The sequence below is a fragment of the Phaseolus vulgaris genome, chromosome 3, assembly GCF_000499845.2.
Source record: "Phaseolus vulgaris cultivar G19833 chromosome 3, P. vulgaris v2.0, whole genome shotgun sequence".
Taxonomy (NCBI): Eukaryota; Viridiplantae; Streptophyta; class Magnoliopsida; order Fabales; family Fabaceae; genus Phaseolus; species Phaseolus vulgaris.
The window spans coordinates 43,347,761-43,364,503 of NC_023757.2; the positions used below are offsets into that span (position 1 = coordinate 43,347,761).

General features: G+C 34.6%; 2 protein-coding genes across 5 annotated transcripts; both read left to right on the forward strand.

Moving 5' to 3' along the window:
* The first annotated feature begins 1,902 nt into the window (after nt 1-1,902).
* Nucleotides 1,903-7,728, forward strand: LOC137807939 (protein STICHEL-like 2). 2 transcript variants are annotated; one of them, XM_068608801.1, is made up of 7 exons: nt 1,903-2,546; nt 2,821-4,450; nt 4,546-4,765; nt 4,896-5,081; nt 5,222-5,440; nt 6,405-7,128; nt 7,434-7,728. In XM_068608801.1, the coding sequence occupies exons 2-7, from the start codon at nt 2,873-2,875 to the stop codon at nt 7,438-7,440; spliced, it is 2,934 nt and encodes a 977-aa protein (XP_068464902.1). In that variant the 5' UTR covers nt 1,903-2,546; nt 2,821-2,872; the 3' UTR covers nt 7,441-7,728. The 2 variants fall into 2 exon arrangements, with proteins under 2 accessions (XP_068464902.1, XP_068464903.1); XM_068608802.1 differs by having other exon boundaries at nt 2,105-2,546; nt 6,405-7,132.
* A 3,528-nt stretch (nt 7,729-11,256) lies between these two features.
* Nucleotides 11,257-16,229, forward strand: LOC137807940 (MA3 DOMAIN-CONTAINING TRANSLATION REGULATORY FACTOR 1-like). Of its 3 annotated transcripts, none has more exons than XM_068608804.1 (4): nt 11,257-11,812; nt 12,179-12,472; nt 13,787-13,881; nt 14,126-16,229. In XM_068608804.1, exons 2-4 carry the CDS (start codon nt 12,253-12,255, stop codon nt 15,917-15,919), a joined length of 2,109 nt encoding a protein of 702 aa, XP_068464905.1. In that variant the 5' UTR covers nt 11,257-11,812; nt 12,179-12,252; the 3' UTR covers nt 15,920-16,229. The 3 variants fall into 3 exon arrangements, with proteins under 3 accessions (XP_068464905.1, XP_068464906.1, XP_068464904.1); XM_068608805.1 differs by having other exon boundaries at nt 11,260-11,812; nt 12,213-12,472; XM_068608803.1 differs by having other exon boundaries at nt 11,290-11,812; nt 12,224-12,472.
* Nucleotides 16,230-16,743: the final 514 nt, after the last annotated feature.

The following is a 16,743-nucleotide window of genomic DNA, read 5'->3' on the forward strand; positions in this document are numbered from 1 at the left end:
AAAGTTACTTACCTAAAACTCTCCAAGCACGTTTCTTCAACATATTTGTCTCTAGTATTCTAACTGGCCCACGCTCTGAATTTTCCTTGAAGATCCTTCAAATCACACCGATAAGACCTTTTGATAGAATAAATATATTAAAACTATATTATCAAAATCATATTTAAACAATGTTGTATTAAAATATATCAAAGTAAAATATACTTAATATTTAAACCTTATTATACCTTCTTAGCTTCTTTATCTTCACAATTCCATACTTATTATATAGTCTCGTCCCAATATTTAAAATATTAGCAAACCAATCATATTTAAAGAAAATTAGTTTCATTATTAATAAATTAGTATACTCCGGTTTAATAATATCAATTAACTTCCAATGAACAAACATAACCTAGTTTATCAGTGATTGTCTCAAACACCACAATTAGAGCAATTTTTACCTTAACCAGAAACACTCCTGTAAAATTTATATGAATTTATATCCATTTATAGTTGAAATAGGTCATGATTTAACTTTACACTTTAACTCTAACCTGTATATTTTTCTACCCATGTACACAAATTTAATAAAATTTCTTCGTTAATTAACTTGAACATCTGAAGCTGTAGGTTTAACTTTCATAAATATTTGACATAAGGATAAAAAACAACTTAACTAAAATAGAGAATGTATCAATAACCATGTGAACGTTATCACACCTATCTGGTCCGAGAATATATGTTGAGTTGTAATACATAATTTAATATTTATTTGAGATCATTGATATGAAATGGTTTAAATAGGTAACTTATCCTGTTTTATTTGTATTTTTCTTTGTAACTGTGATTAATGGTGTTAACTTAGGAGCAAATGGATTTGTAAGTACAAAACAGTCTCAGTAACAATACTAACTAGTAAGAAAAAAGTTATTAAATAAAAATTAAGTTAAAAGATAAAAAATAATTAGTCACACATACTAATCATTAATATCTAAAATAATTTATATTATTAATAAATAATTTTTATCAAAAAAGTTTAGTTACAAACTTTAAAATATAATTAATTGATAATTAAAACTTAAAAATTAAATAAAATATTAATTTATAATTTATTTATTGATAATAGAAATTATTTTATATATTAATAATTTTTTTAATTTCTAAAATAATATATAATTTAATTAATATATTAATTAATTATTTTTTCAAAATAATTTTTTATTAAATAATTTTTTTTGTCAAATTATATATATAATACAAAAAAAATAATTATGTGAAAAAAAGGAAATACAAAGTGTGATGACATAATCCCCTCACTTACAAATAATAATAGGATATCTATTTTTTTTAAGAGAAACAAGATAGAAATGAAAGAGAGGCATGTGAAAACTAAAAAATGTTAATATATTTGTTATGAAAAAATGTTGAAAGATTAGAGAATTTAATGTTACAGGACTCACTAGTTATTTATTATCTAATCTAATTCTATTCATATATCATTTTTTTCTATATTTCTCGTAATTTAAACATATTTCTTTATTTTATTTGTAACTTGTTTTATTTATTTATTTCTATTTATAATATGAATAACTTTTATTTATTTATTTATGATGTTCATTTAAATAGTTGATGATGAAAATTTCCGTACGTGCATGATAAAATTGGTTTCATGGATATGGCATGGCATTCTATTCCTCTCTTGTTCGTGTTTCCGTATATTTTTGTCGAAATCTAAGAGTTCCATAGTTTTCGGTGAGTTCTTGTGTATAGCCACCTTTTTGTACAAACAATAATAAGATTCCTCATGAAAGTAAAACGGAAGCACTCACAGTTACCCTTTTTCTCTTCAACTAAATTAACCGAACTCTATCTTGTGTTCTCCAACTCAAATTACAAAACACCCCATAACTATGCAATGCTATCCCCACTTTCTGTAAACACTGATTCATCATCACATTGCTCTGTCACACCACCTGCTTCTGCCATAAAGGGAACAAAACAACCTTCCCAAACCCAAAAGTTCCCTCTTTGATCCCTCCCCTCTTCTCTCTCTCTGTTCTGTTCTTTTCTGTTCACTCGTCAGAGCACACACTTGACACTTGTTCACCCTTCACCATGCCCTGTCTAACACCCCCTCTTATTTACTGCTTTTTACTACTTTGCCACTTTTCCCTCTTTCTCTTCTTCTATTGTCTTCCTCTCCCTCATCAGCGTCATTATTATTTTTATTATTGTTTCAACAACCATTTCTCTGAGCTACATTCAAGGGATTTTTCTTTGTCACTTTCCAAGATTTTCCTTCTTTTTCATTTGCTCAGCTTCTTTTCTTTTTCTCTTTCGTTGTACCCAGCTTTGTCGTTTCGCACGCATTGTTCGTGTCCATCGTCAATATTTTTTTTTCCATGTGTTAAAATATTATAATTTGAATTGGAGATTCTCTTCTTCTTTCCCTGTCCTTTTTTCTTTCTAATGCTGACGGAATGTAAACAGTACATTTCACTGCTGAGATAAGAACCAACCTTAATGCCTTAATGGGGTTGCCATTGGTTATAGTCTGATGAGAGGTACTTCATTTTTTTTCCTATTCTTCTCTTTTGTTCAATTTATGGTGATGCTCATTTCCCGCTAGAACTGTCCTGTTGAGCTATCAATGAGAAACGAGTTAGCTTTTGTCGACATTTAATCACTATTGAAGTTATTTATTTCATTGAACCTTGCTTTTAGTTTTTACCCTAACATTTTGTGCTTATTTATTTCATTTCATCCTTTCTCTCCTCCTTTTTCTGTGCCAACTGTGTTCTTAGATGGCTATTTTTATGGTTTTTCTTTCTTTTCAAGGTTTGTTAGCACTGTTTCATGCGGGTTCTGCTTATGCAAGAGTTAGGCAGTGATGGATGGGAGGAGACATTCTGTGGATATTCCTATTTCCAAAACTCTTGTGGCACTGAGGAGAGTAAGGTCGTTGAGGGATCCATCAACTAATGGTGTTAGCACACTCTCTCCTTTGATTGATAATGGAGATTGGGATAATGGTTCTAGTAATGGGGTTTCCCTGAGTTTGAGATTTCTGAAAGCTTCTCATACTGATGATTTTGACGGTAATGGTTTTTCAAGATCAAACAGTTTAGACTTTAAGGGTCAGAGAGAGCAGGAAACTGCTGAGTTAGAATTGAAAATGTCGAACTCTAAGAAGAACTATTGTGGGATTTCACGTCAGCAAGGGCACCGAAATGAGGAACTTGTGTACTCTAATCCTATGAAACAAGGTATTTCTGGAGATAAATCGCCAAATGAAAGCTGTTGTAGTAACCGTGAAGGTGGAGGATTGGATTTGGTTGCCATCACGCCTCCATGTAATCATTTGACGGATGGGGAGTTATGCCGTTTATCAACTGCATTGAGAGCAGATCACTCAAAGTCAGCTAGAAAATTAGTACTCAAGAATCAAATGAAGCCATCTGGAGTGGTGGGTGACATGGCAAGCCATGTAGGAAGTCAACAGTGCCTTTCTGTTTATGATTCTATCTCAGCTCATTGTGCCTTGGAACATGTCACTCAAGATGTTGACGCTTTAGAAAATCACCATGGATGTGGATTAAGGAGTTGTTGGTCAAAGTCACCAAGGTTTAGAGAATCAAATCATTATTCTGAAACAGAAGGCCTTCCCTTGATATTGCATCACGCTAATGAAACGGACCTCAATGGACATAGAAACGTAAGACACATTGGTGGTGAAATTAGTCAAACCATGGAAACTCCTAGAAGTTTATCTGTGAAATTCAGGCCAAAATCTTTTGATGATTTGGTTGGACAAAATGTGATAGGTAAGTCTCTTTTGGGTGCTATCTGTAGAGGAAGGATTGCATCATTTTATCTCTTCCATGGTCCACGCGGCACGGGCAAGACCACAGCCTCTAGGATATTTGCTGCTGCACTGAACTGCCTATCCTCTGTGGAGCAAAAGCCTTGTGGTCTGTGTAGAGAATGCGTTTTGTTCTTCTCTGGAAGAAATAAAAATGTTAATGAAGTAGATTCTTTGAGAATCAATCGTGCAGAGAAAGTTAAATCCCTTGTTAAGCATGCATGCATTCCTCCAGTTTCCTCAAGTTTTAAAGTGGTCATTGTTGATGAGTGCCAGTTATTGCACGGGGAAACATGGGCGTGCCTTTTGAATAGTCTAGAGAACGTTTCTCCTCATGTGGTTTTTGTGATGATCACTCCTGATTTGGATAACCTTCCTCGGAGTGCAGTTTCCCGGGCTCAGAGGTATCACTTTGCAAAGATTAAAGATGCTGACATTGTAAGAAGATTGGAAAAAATTTCTGTCGAAGAAGGTCTTGAATCTGAACAAGTTGCTTTGGACTTCATTGCTGCTAGATCCTGTGGTTCTCTTAGGGATGCAGAAACTATGCTTGATCAACTGAGTTTGCTTGGTAAAAGGATCACAATTTCCTTAGTCCACGAGCTTGTAAGTGTTTTGGTTTGTTCTGTACGTGTATGTGTTTGCAATTGTCTTCATTTTTTTCTTTCTGAGCATTATGTTTTACCGTTCTTTTTCTACAGACTGGGGTAATTTCTGATGATGAATTGCTTGATTTGCTGGACCTAGCTTTATCATCTGACACTTCAAATACAGTTATAAGAGCCCGGGAACTTGTCAGAACAAGGATAGATCCTTTACAACTTATATCACAGTTGGCAAATCTTATTATGGACATTCTGTCAGGGAAATGTGAACTTCGTGGTTCTGAAATAAAAACAGGATTTTATAATAGATATACCTGTAAGTGTTTTAAAATTTATTATATCATTTTTTGCTTTGAGCGTACCGTACTTGTGTTTCACCATGCAAACACCATACTGCTTTTATCTTGTTTCTGTTTGTCTGAACTTGGTTATTTTCTGTATCACAGCGGAAGCTGACCTGCAGAGACTAAGTCATGCATTAAGAATACTGTCTGAATCAGAGAAGCAGTTAAGAATTTCCAAGAATCAAACAACATGGTTCACTGCAGCTCTTCTACAGTTGAGCTCCGTAGAATATTCATCTGCAGATACAAATACTACGAAGTTGTGTACACGAGCTGCATCCATTAGAGGTGGGCTTGATTTTCTTTTCTCGACTTGTTATGTTTTTTTATTCCCATCTTCCTTGGAGAGTCTCTGGGGTGGAGCAGGCAGAGTTGGAGTGGTTTTTGATCTGGTTCAACCATTCTAAACTTGTCCATAATGGATACAGATGGTGATATCTGCAGTACATCTCCTAAAGGGGACAGCTTGGAGCATCTTGCTACAACAGATCAATGTGGTGATAATTCATATAGGTTAGGAGTGCAGGAGGATCACAAAAGAACATTGGATTCTATATGGTATAAAGCAACTGAGATGTGTCAATCTAGAAGGCTCAGAACATTTCTCAGGAAACAGGGGAAGTTGTCTTCAGTTTGTATTGGTCAAGGTACATATTCTATTTCATTTACACTGTTTTTTTGTCGAGAGACTAAATTCGTTTTCCTCTAAATTACTGGCATCAATATGAACTCTAATACTTTCCCACAGATATGGTTAGTTCTTCTTGCTTGTTTTTGTCTGCAGAACTACTTGCAATATATTATTTGAAACTTTATTTTCAATGTTCTTTATTATTGGGTGAAATCCCTGTAGAGATTCTGGTCTTGTCGAATAAGTATCTACTATATAATTACTTATGAATAAGTTGTTTCTATTGTCAAAGGGGTGATAAGTTAAATTGTTTTACGTAAGCTTAAAGCTGGTTTTCTTAAAGTATCTTCGAGAGTTATTGAAATAAGTTGAAAATAACTTATAGACATATCATAAGCTATTTTTATAAGCTCTACCAAAGATGTACAGAAGTGCTTATGTCATGATAAGAGTCCAAATAAGTTGTATATAAACTCTTTCAAAGGGGTCTAGTAGGACCAGTAAATTTTTCACCATAATAATGTTGGAAAGAATGTATAAAAATTGTGCTGCCAACATTCTCCTTTTGTTAAAGATTGTTGCTAAGAATTTTTCTTCTTATTATTGTCCAAATTGATTTCTTTTGAAGGAGCTGCAGTTTCTTTAAGTGGGAGTATGAAAATTATTTACATCGAAGATGGTTTCATTGGCATATCATGCTACGAAACTCAATTACATTTTTAGTATCACGAGCAGTCATTTTTATATTCTTTGACCTTGTATTTTATGTGAATTACATATTGCACTATGTACCTAGTATTCATTGACATAGTATGTATCTATGGAATGGTTTTATATATTCTTTGACCTAGAATTTTGTCTTCGTTAATTCTATCCTTTTGCTTTTAGAGGAGAAAAATTATACTTTTATACTTATGAATGTATCTCCCCAAAGTACTATATATACCAAGTAATTCAATGGAAAATACTCAAATTTTCAGGCCGTGCAGTTGCCGAGTTGGAGTTCCGGCATCGTGACTATGTAAGTAGGGCTGAGAAGTCATGGAAGTTGATTGCAAGTTCTCTGCAATTCATATTAGGCTGTAACCTTGAGCTCAGAATCCATTATGTTCCTTCTTGTACTTCAGATTCTATGTATGCTAAATTGAAGAGGTCATCCTTCAATTTCTTTGGTTGTTCCCGTAGAATTCGTTGGAAATCTTTATCATATAATGAACAAGGAAGTGAATCAGACTATGCTGAATACACCTCTCAAAAGCCCATGATGAAGGATCAAACTCTAACTTGTTCCTCTGATTGTGAACCCCTGGTGCCACCATTTGAGTCCTGCCATGGAATTGGAATGCAGGTCATAACAACTTTGAGAAGTAGCGAAGGAAATGTGCTAAGCTCAGGGAAAATGTTTATGAATAGGCCAGATGGAGAGACTCCAAGAATTTCTTGTTCGAGAGTTGATTCTTGCATGGAAGAGGGATGCAATTATGAACACTTAGCTTCATCAACCCTTGATTTAGATAATCAGTCCGACTGTTTTCCTGGAACCCGCTGGCTTCATAAAAAGTTTGGTTCTTCTTATGCACCACACCAGAAGGATTTTGTTTTATCTATCCCCAAGTTAAAATGTTCTGAGATTTGTAGATATGATCTTGAACCCTGTGTCTTTTCTCACCGTTCTAAGAACTGCACTCAAGCTTCCGAGGAGAAGTAGGTTGTTTTGCATATCAATTATTATCTTCGTTTATTATTCAGCATTTTTTTGACACTGCAGTTATATTACACACCCAGGTTAATTGAATGTAATCAGTTGAAATCTTCATTCAACGTATAGACTGAATATAAAAGCTGAAAACCCATCAAGATAAGTGCATGCATGGTCATGTAAAATTGTGTTGCAGTATTATCATCATTAAATAGGGAATATTTTGCTTAATATCTTGAGGTTAATCTTCTTTCACTACTTTAGACTTTTAGCTTCTTTCAAACAGTTATTAACATGGCTTTCTATGCAGTTGCTAGCTCAAACAGAAGGGCAGGAAGAAAAGCATGTGGGAAAGTGTACGCATAATCGGTTCCTTTCGAAGCTTGTGGTTTGTCTGTTTTGACAATCAAAGCAGAAACTGCTATAGGGCATAATGATGATAGTTTGTTTCCTGTGATCTTCCACTATTTGGAAGAAAGTTTAATTTCGTGGAGGATTGCCAATCTCTAGCTTCAAAATGTCAATGTTAGATTGTTTGAAAGTTGTTTTGGGTTTAAAGCATTGTTCAAATATATATTGTCAACAAGAACATAATTTCCCTCTCATGATCGTGCTTTTAATTGTTACACTACTTACATAAACCTGTTCTTAGAAGGGAGCGAAGAACGTCATTGAAAAAGGAAACGAAGGATTGCATCGAATGAGGGTTGTTCGGGCTTTATATATAGTGGTCCGTGATTGGGTCAGTTTGGTGGTTTATTTTGGGTCAAATATTTTAGTTTCAGTCACAAATTGCAACCTGTCTATACTGAAAATTCATTCTGGCTTGATTTCTTCAAAACTGGTAAAATTCCAAGTTAAACGTACACTTCATTTTTTTTCTTTCAAATTACTTATTCTTAAAATAGCATTTTAACTAAGTTCCAATATTTCATAACAACGATTCACAAGTAATTATTACAACAAAAGTCGAAAATTGAAGGAATAAAATTATAAATCATTAATTCTTATCTCAGTATCTTTATAAGATCGTTATTACTCGCTTTGGAAGTATACAGACTCTTTTGAAAGAGAGAGAAATAATATAACTCTTGACGCTTTTTGGAATATTAAGATATGAATAGAGATATTCGAGATAATTTAGATTCAACAGAATGTAATCTATTGACATTTTACTTGTACTGTAGCTATTAGGACTTAAATATAGTTATAGACCTTTTAAAATAGCAAAATTAAATTAACTTTTTCCTAAATCGCCCTTATTTTTTAGGAGAAATTGACAACTTTTCTTCAATATTCTTCTATGTCCTATGTTCTAAAATGATGTGGAATGAAAGATTCCAATGAAATGCTGAGTTTAGTAGGAGAGATTTATTTATTAAGGAGAACTTAAAACAGAAAGTTACTTGACATTATTCACATGCACCGATAATTTGTTTTATTTTAGGCCGTATAATATATAGGTGCAATAAGGGCCAACAAAACTACCAATCCCAACCTACCAGAAGCCCAATCCTTTGTATTTTTTTGGCTTCTACCTCTTCACAAATTTATTAGGTTTTGGGTATCTGACCTACGGTTGCCATAGTGGTCCTCATACAACAAACAAACAAACAACATATGATGGAGGTTGTACAATGTTTGATGATAAGGTTTCTTCCTTTTTTTTAAATGTCTTACAAAAAGCTTTTAAGCAGCACCCATTAGGCTAATCACAACAAATCTCTGTAGATTAGTCCATGTCAACAAACACAAATCTTAGTACTAGATAATCATGTCCTATTATAAAAATGGCAACTGATTTTTTTCTTTCTATGTTATTGTTTTATAAAAGTGTTATTTGCTAATGTCATTCCAATACCCATGTTTTATTTAAGTATTTCTAAGAACTTACCTTTAATTACGATCTTAAATTTCAGATCTAAATCTTATAAGAAAAAATCATTAAAACATATTAATAGTCTTAAATGATATGTTGTCATAATCTTATCTGTTTTTTGTTGTTTTTAAGTGTGCAGGCATTTAAGGATATGAAGATTTGTTGTAATGAGTACAGTTACTTCTATTATTCTTGCCACTTAATTATCTTTGGCATGATTATAGCAACTTTGCACAGCTTACTAGACAACACATTCATTTTCGATCCTTCAAAATCGCAACCCACGTTGCAGTTTCAGGAATTACTTTTTGCACATAAGCAAGGACAAGCATGAGAGTAGTTAGAGACACTTATTATACACCAAAACTCCCTCGTAACATCCACTCACTTAAAAGTTTGAAGTGTATATAAGTGGTCATCATTATTTAGTCTTCACAAAACAACCACACCAACAACCAAAGTCGAAGCACACATGTTTTATTCATTTGTTCCACGTAATGTTTCTTTAAAACACTTAAAAAGTTTCCAAGCCATTAGCATCAATGTGGATTTTCAAATTTATATTTGATTTGCTAATTTATTATTTTTTCTAGTTAGAAATATTACACAAAACTAGTGTTTCCCTTTGCATAACAATTCGTATAAGAGTATAAATGTATATTTTGAATTAAAAAGTAATTTTTTAAATTTAATTCAACCTTATCGAACCGATAAACTCATAAGGTGAAGTTTGTATCTACTTATATATCATAAAGTATTTTTCTATTTCTAATAGACGTAAGATCTTCCACATATATGATTAATTATAATAGTCATGTTTTAAAATAATAACGAGAAAAAAATTACTAACGAATCAAATTACACACTTTAAGTGATATAAAATTTATGTACATGTCATTAAATGTTTCTATAAGTAAAGTTATGTTGTTTTGTACAAAAGTTGGCAAGAAGTGTTATTTAAAAGTGACCAATAAAAAAGATGTCTTAGATTACTAAATAGAATGGAAAAATCACTTATCAAACAGTTTTTTTACATCCTATATTCAAATTTATATTAGTATCATCAAGCAACTTTGCAATTATGAAAAAAATATGCTTATAAAAAATATGCTTATCAACTCTATTTACCAAACATCTCATGCATAAAAAATTTCAATGTTTTAGGTTTACACTCTTCATGGTCTCCATCACGATTAAAATGTCCAAAATGTTAGATAACTCGTGTGTGATTATATATTTATTACATGATCATATTACGAAGTGAACTTTAAGTCTAACTCAACCCCATAAAACCGACTCATGGGGATGAGGTTTGCACCCACTTATATACAATGAATTGACCTCATTCTAGTTGATGTGGGATCTCCAACACCCCTCCTCACGGCGAGAGTGACAACTCGTGCGTGGGATAACATATTATAGGTGGTCCAATAGCGGCCCGATAATGGGTGGTCTGATAAGCCCAACAAATACTACTCATCCCCATGAGCCGGTTTTACGGGGTTGAGTTAGACTTAAAGTCCACTTTGTAATATGGTATCAGAGTCATTTCGAGCATATCCTAGCGAGTATTTGTGTTGGGCCTATCGTGCCACCCGCTATCGGACCACCCATAATATATAGTCTCACGCACGAGTTGGCAGTCTCAGCGTGAGGGGTGTGTTGGAGATCCCACATCGACTAGAGATGAGAATATTTCATGGTATATAAGTGGGTACAAACCTTACCCTATGAGCCGATTTTATGGGATTGCGGTAGGCTTAAAGTCCACTTTCTAATAGATCAGACAGCGGTCTAATGACGAGACCAACAAACTCTCATTATGATAAATTTTAAATAACTGTGATATTATATTAAAAAGTAAATTTTAAACCAAACTGAATCTTACAAAATCAATTTATATGTAAATTTTATACTCATTTATATATTATGAAATATTTTCATCTCTAATTGATATAAGATCTTCAACAAATATCACTTTAACTTAATTAGCTGTAATCTATGCTAATAAAAATAAAGTAAGATATGTTTAAAAGAATGAGAAGGCGTATATTCTCCAAGTCTTCCTTAATTGACTAACACACAAAAGATAAGATGATATCCACATTTATGTTAGCCAAGGATGGAAAACATTTATGTTTATAGTCCAATGAATTGAGATATGTTTTATATATATGTAGAAACTCTAAAATGTAAATATATTAAATAAGATTTTGTAAATATAATAGTTATTGATGTGAGAAGAAGATTCCTTAGAAAAACGGCATGAATAGATTTATGCGTGTGCGAGTAGAACACGACTCTGTGTGATGGTCGAAAGGGGTAAGGAGGAGCGTAGGTTAGGGTTAATAATAAGAGTAGGAAAGTGAAGAAGAAGGGAGTGAGGGCACATAATTAAGATTGGCATTAGCCTGTAGAGGAAGCGCCACGTGTAAACAGAATGGAACAACAATAGTTGAATAGAATAGGCCCAAACCCAAAAACCTCGCCCACTGCTGACGTGTTACAGGTAACCGTAGCCTCCCTATATAAGCCTTCTCTTTTCCGACCCATTCTTTTTCGTTCTCATCCATTTCTCTTCGCTTCTCGCGTCTCACTTTCCACCGATTCACTTCTCCACACTCACTCACTCTCTCCGATTACACCGCCGCTTAGGGTTTCTTCTCCCAACCTCGCTCCTCTCTGGATCTTACTCACTTCGCCTCCTTTGCTTCGATTCGCAAAATCCGCTTGCTTCTCCTCCTGTCTTGGCTCGAGATCCGGGCCAAGCACAGAAGAATCCGATTCTTATTTGCACTTTCTACTCACTGGTTCGTCTTCTTCACTTATTCATCTTTCTGTTTTGCGTTTTTTGTTTCCGTTTTTTTTTATTTGCTATTGTTTTGGTGATGTGATTCATGGCATGCTGTGATGTTTGGTATGTTTTTTGGTATTGAAAGTTAAACGAGATTTGTTTGGTGTTGGTATTGTTAAGTGAGGCGTGGCGAAGACGAAATGGTTTAGGCTTACAAATGTGTTATTTATTATTTTTTTTCTATCTGGTATTATTTCTCGCAGTTTGTAATAAATAACTTGGAGTTAATCGATGTTTCGTATTTGGCTATGTGCATTGTTTCGTTGTTTATTTGAGAGTGTTTTCTAATTCGTTGCGAAATTGCTGTGGTTTTGAACTGAAGCGTTGTGAAGTGATGGGATTAACTGGTGAAATAGCATGTCTATAGGTTTGGCTTGTTTTTGGCTCTTTGTTTAAATGGCTTCGAGTGAGGGGTTTCTGACGGACGGGCAGAGGGAAATGCTAAAAATTGCGAGTCAAAATGCGGAGATTCTGTCTTCGTCTCCAAAATCCCCGTCCTCCTTGCTATCTGACCATTATGTGAAAGCCCCAGCTGGTGGTAAGGCACAAACCGCTGGGATAGCTGTGAGGCATGTGCGTCGGTCACACTCTGCGAAGTATGGGCGGGTGAAGAAAGGTGAGTCAATGTCCTTTACATGTTTGATTTTGAGTGGATTAGTTATGCTATGTGTATCACGTGTATGCTTGCTCTGTTGAGTTAATTACATCATATACAGGCTTAGACTATTGAATATTTACTCAGAAAAGAAGGACAACAGTCTGGAATTTTGAATTATTTGTGGGATTTAGATGACTTGGGAGATGATTGGTTTTTAATTTATTTTTTCTTGGCAGATATTTCATAATTGTTTGGTAGTCCTTGTTGAAATTTTTTGAATTATGGCTCTAGGTTGCTAAGATATAAATTTTGTAAGTATTATGATGTTGCTGCAGTGGTTTAGCCTTTCTATGGGGACTGATTGACAGATAAAAGTTCTGGGGTGGAACTTTATGCACTAATTTTTAAGTGAAGTGCCTAGTTAATTATTATGTTATCTGCCTACAGGATGCCAGTATTATACATTGTGAGTAGACCTGAATACAACTCAATAATAAATATCATTAGGTTTTAACATTGAATAAATACACTGCGGTTACATTCAAATGTTACTAAATTCCTACTATATTAATCTATTGCGTCTTATATTGATAAGCTATGATATACCTTGTGCTTTTTATTCATATCTTAAGCTTTTAACATACTCTATAATACGCTTCTTATCATTATTTAAAATTTATTACAAACTAACTACAAAATCATGAGTTGGCGATTCTTAAATAAAGAATGAGACTTACACATGTTTGTAATTTTATAATAAATTTCAGTCAATAATACTTGTGTTTAAAAAGGGGTTTTACTGGTATTTTTTGATCTAATATTTATCCCCTTTCCTATCTACAAAATTTGGAGCTAATCTCATTTTGCTTCAGTTAATCAATCATAATTTCAAACAGCACTGGCATCAACTAGCTAATCAGCTTATAATTTTGCTTGTTTGGACTGTGCTTATTTTTAGAAATTGATTACTTTCCTCAGATTTCTCGGGAAGTTTTTGGGGGAGAAGAATATTATTTTCCTAAAAATAAGTTTTCCCAGACGTTCAGTAGTATCTTTGGTATGCATATCGTTAAAAAATGTTACCTATATAGACTTTCATTAACTAAATAAAAAAAAAAAACTGGCCTGCATGAAATAACCGAGTAAACTTACTGATGGTTTTAGTTTTTTTAATAAAATTTTGGGTTGAAGATCATGATATTAGTCGGTGATTTGAGCTTTCCTTGCATGCAACTTTCTTTTGCAGTATCAAATATCTGATGATAGAATCTGCTTTTGGGTTTATAATGGTCTTTATTTGGTAATTTGATGTTCTTTATCTTGGGGATGCAGATGGTGCTGGTGGCAAAGGCACTTGGGGGAAATTGCTTGATACTGATATTGTTTCTCACATAGATCGAAATGATCCAAATTATGACAGTGGCGAGGTAAATTTCTTTCTATGTTTTGTTGGTTGTTTTTGACAACATTTTTTATGCAATAATAGGTGCTTGAAGATTCGATAAATGCTTGTAGCTGTAAAACTATAGTTCCCTCATTCCTTTTTCATTAATTTCTTTTGGACTGTATTTGCTGCCTGCTTTATTTTTTCCATTTTTTGTGTCGATATTACCAATGGATTGCATAAATAAATGCAACACAGATTTGTTCATATACTCTTACTTTTTACAGGAACCCTATCAACTGGTTGGATCCACTGTTACTGACCCCTTGGATGAATTCAAGAAAGCAGTGGTATCCATCATAGAGGAATATTTTAGTAATGGGGATGTGGAATTGGCAGCATCTGACCTCAAAGAACTTGGCTCAAGTGAATACTATCCATACTTCATTAAACGCCTTGTGTCCATGGCAATGGACAGGCACGATAAGGAGAAAGAAATGGCTTCTGTTCTTCTTTCTGCATTGTATGCTGATGTCATCAGCCCTGCACAGATCAGGGATGGGTTTTTTATTCTTCTTGAATCTGCCGACGATCTTGCTGTGGATATACTGGATGCAGTTGATATTCTTGCATTATTCTTGGCACGGGCTGTTGTTGATGACATTCTTCCCCCAGCCTTTCTTGCCAGGGCAATGAAGGCACTTCCAGATTCATCCAAGGGAGTTCAGGTAATCCAGACTGCTGAAAAGAGTTATCTCTCAGCTCCACACCATGCAGAGCTTGTGGAAAGGCGATGGGGTGGTAGCACTCACATAACTGTTGAAGAAGTGAAGAAGAAGATAGCTGATTTACTTAGAGAATATGTGGGTAGTGGTGACACATTGGAAGCCTGTAGGTGTATACGTGAGTTGGGGGTTTCATTCTTCCATCACGAGGTTGTTAAGAGGGCTTTGGTACTTGCCATGGAAATTCGTTCAGCAGAACCTCTAATGTTGAAATTATTAAAAGAAGCAGCAGAAGAAGGACTTGTTAGTTCCAGCCAAATGGTGAAGGGTTTTTCTCGTTTGGCAGAATCCCTAGACGATCTTGCTCTTGATATTCCCTCAGCTAAGGCACTGTTTCAGTCATTTGTCCCTAAGGCAATATCTGAAGGATGGCTTGATGCTTCACTTACCAAACCTGCAACTGAAGATGGGGAAATACAAGTTGAAGACGAGCAGGTGAAGAAGTACAAAAAGGAATCTGTAACTATAATTCATGAGTATTTTCTTTCTGATGACATTCCTGAACTGATTCGAAGTCTTGAAGAAATTGGAGCTCCTGAGTTTAACCCTATATTTTTGAAGAAGTTAATAACTCTAGCTATGGATCGAAAGAACAGAGAAAAGGAAATGGCATCTGTACTGCTATCTGCACTTCACATAGAGATATTCTCAACTGAGGATATAGTTAATGGTTTTGTCATGCTTCTGGAAACTGCGGAAGATACAGCATTGGATATACTGGACGCTTCAAATGAGCTTGCTCTGTTTTTAGCTCGGGCTGTTATTGACGATGTATTGGCCCCACTGAATTTGGAAGAAATTGGCAGCAGGTTGCCACCAAAGTGTAGTGGTAGTGAAACTGTGCGTATGGCTCGGTCACTCATAGCTGCTCGTCATGCTGGGGAGAGGCTATTGAGATGTTGGGGTGGAGGCACGGGATGGGCTGTGGAGGATGCCAAGGACAAGATCATGAAGCTCTTGGAAGAGTACGAAAGTGGAGGGGTTGTCAGTGAAGCTTGCCAATGTATCCGTGACCTGGGAATGCCTTTCTTTAATCACGAGGTAGTGAAGAAAGCTTTGATTATGGCCATGGAGAAAAAGAATGATCGAATGCTAGATCTACTGCAGGAGTGCTACAGTGAGGGTCTGATCACCATTAATCAGATGACTAAAGGTTTCACCCGAATTAAGGATGGTCTTGATGATCTGGCTCTGGACATTCCAAACGCAAAGGAGAAATTTAGCTTCTATGTGGAGCATGCTCAGTCGAAGGGCTGGCTTCTACCATCTTTTGACTCGCCTACTACAGATGTCTAATTAATCATCCTGGGCACCAGCTTTTGAGGACGTTTGTGTCTTATTGTTTCTCTCATGTATGTTGTCCTTTAGCTCCCCACTGAATAGTGAGTATGGGTGATGGATAAATCTGGGACACTTGGACTTCTTCTGATAATCCTTTTTTAATGTTCTTTTCACTTACTCTTTTTTCCCTGAATCATCTCACCGACAGAGTTACTTGTTATCTCAGCCATTGTATAAAGTGGGTCTTATTCCATTAACAGCTCTTTCGTATGATGATGATGCATCAAGAGGTATTTTAGAAGGGCATATATTGTATTTTTCAGAATCGGTTCTCTTTTTTCATTTAGTCAAATCTTCGACTATGGTGGCATCGTGGCGATTTCTTTATTTATTTTTGTTGCACCACGCATTTCTGGTCACCACGATAGGGTAGAAATTATGTTTTTAAATTGATTTTTGACCAAAATGATTGTAGAATTGCTTCAGTAAATAAGTTATTATAGTATATGATTTTTTTTATAGACATGGGAAATTAGAAAAGTAACTTTCGCAGAACCATCAAAATTATTTTTGATACGTAATTATCAGAACCGATTTTGATATCTATAGATATCTCTTTGTAATGCAAACAACACTAGTGATACAATGATCCTCTGAATGTACTAGTAAATAGCTATCAATGTACTAATGCAGCTCTTAAGTCATTATGTACTATTATCAGAAGAAAATTTCTTAGGGAAACACATCTCAAGACATTCTCAAACTAGTTGTATGCAAAACAGATGATTTATTAACCTTGACCTTTAACATGGAAGAAATGCTAAAACATTAAATTCTTA

Coding starts and splice junctions, on each gene's coding strand:
- LOC137807940 (XM_068608804.1), top strand. CDS start 12,253: ATGGCTTCGAGTGAGGGGTTTCTGACGGACGGGCAGAGGGAAATGCTA. Junction 12,473..13,786: donor GTATGGGCGGGTGAAGAAAG/GTGAGTCAATGT, acceptor TTGGGGATGCAG/ATGGTGCTGGTGGCAAAGGC. Junction 13,882..14,125: donor CAAATTATGACAGTGGCGAG/GTAAATTTCTTT, acceptor TACTTTTTACAG/GAACCCTATCAACTGGTTGG.
- LOC137807939 (XM_068608801.1), top strand. CDS start 2,873: ATGGATGGGAGGAGACATTCTGTGGATATTCCTATTTCCAAAACTCTT. Junction 4,766..4,895: donor ATTTTATAATAGATATACCT/GTAAGTGTTTTA, acceptor TCTGTATCACAG/CGGAAGCTGACCTGCAGAGA. Junction 5,082..5,221: donor ACGAGCTGCATCCATTAGAG/GTGGGCTTGATT, acceptor TAATGGATACAG/ATGGTGATATCTGCAGTACA.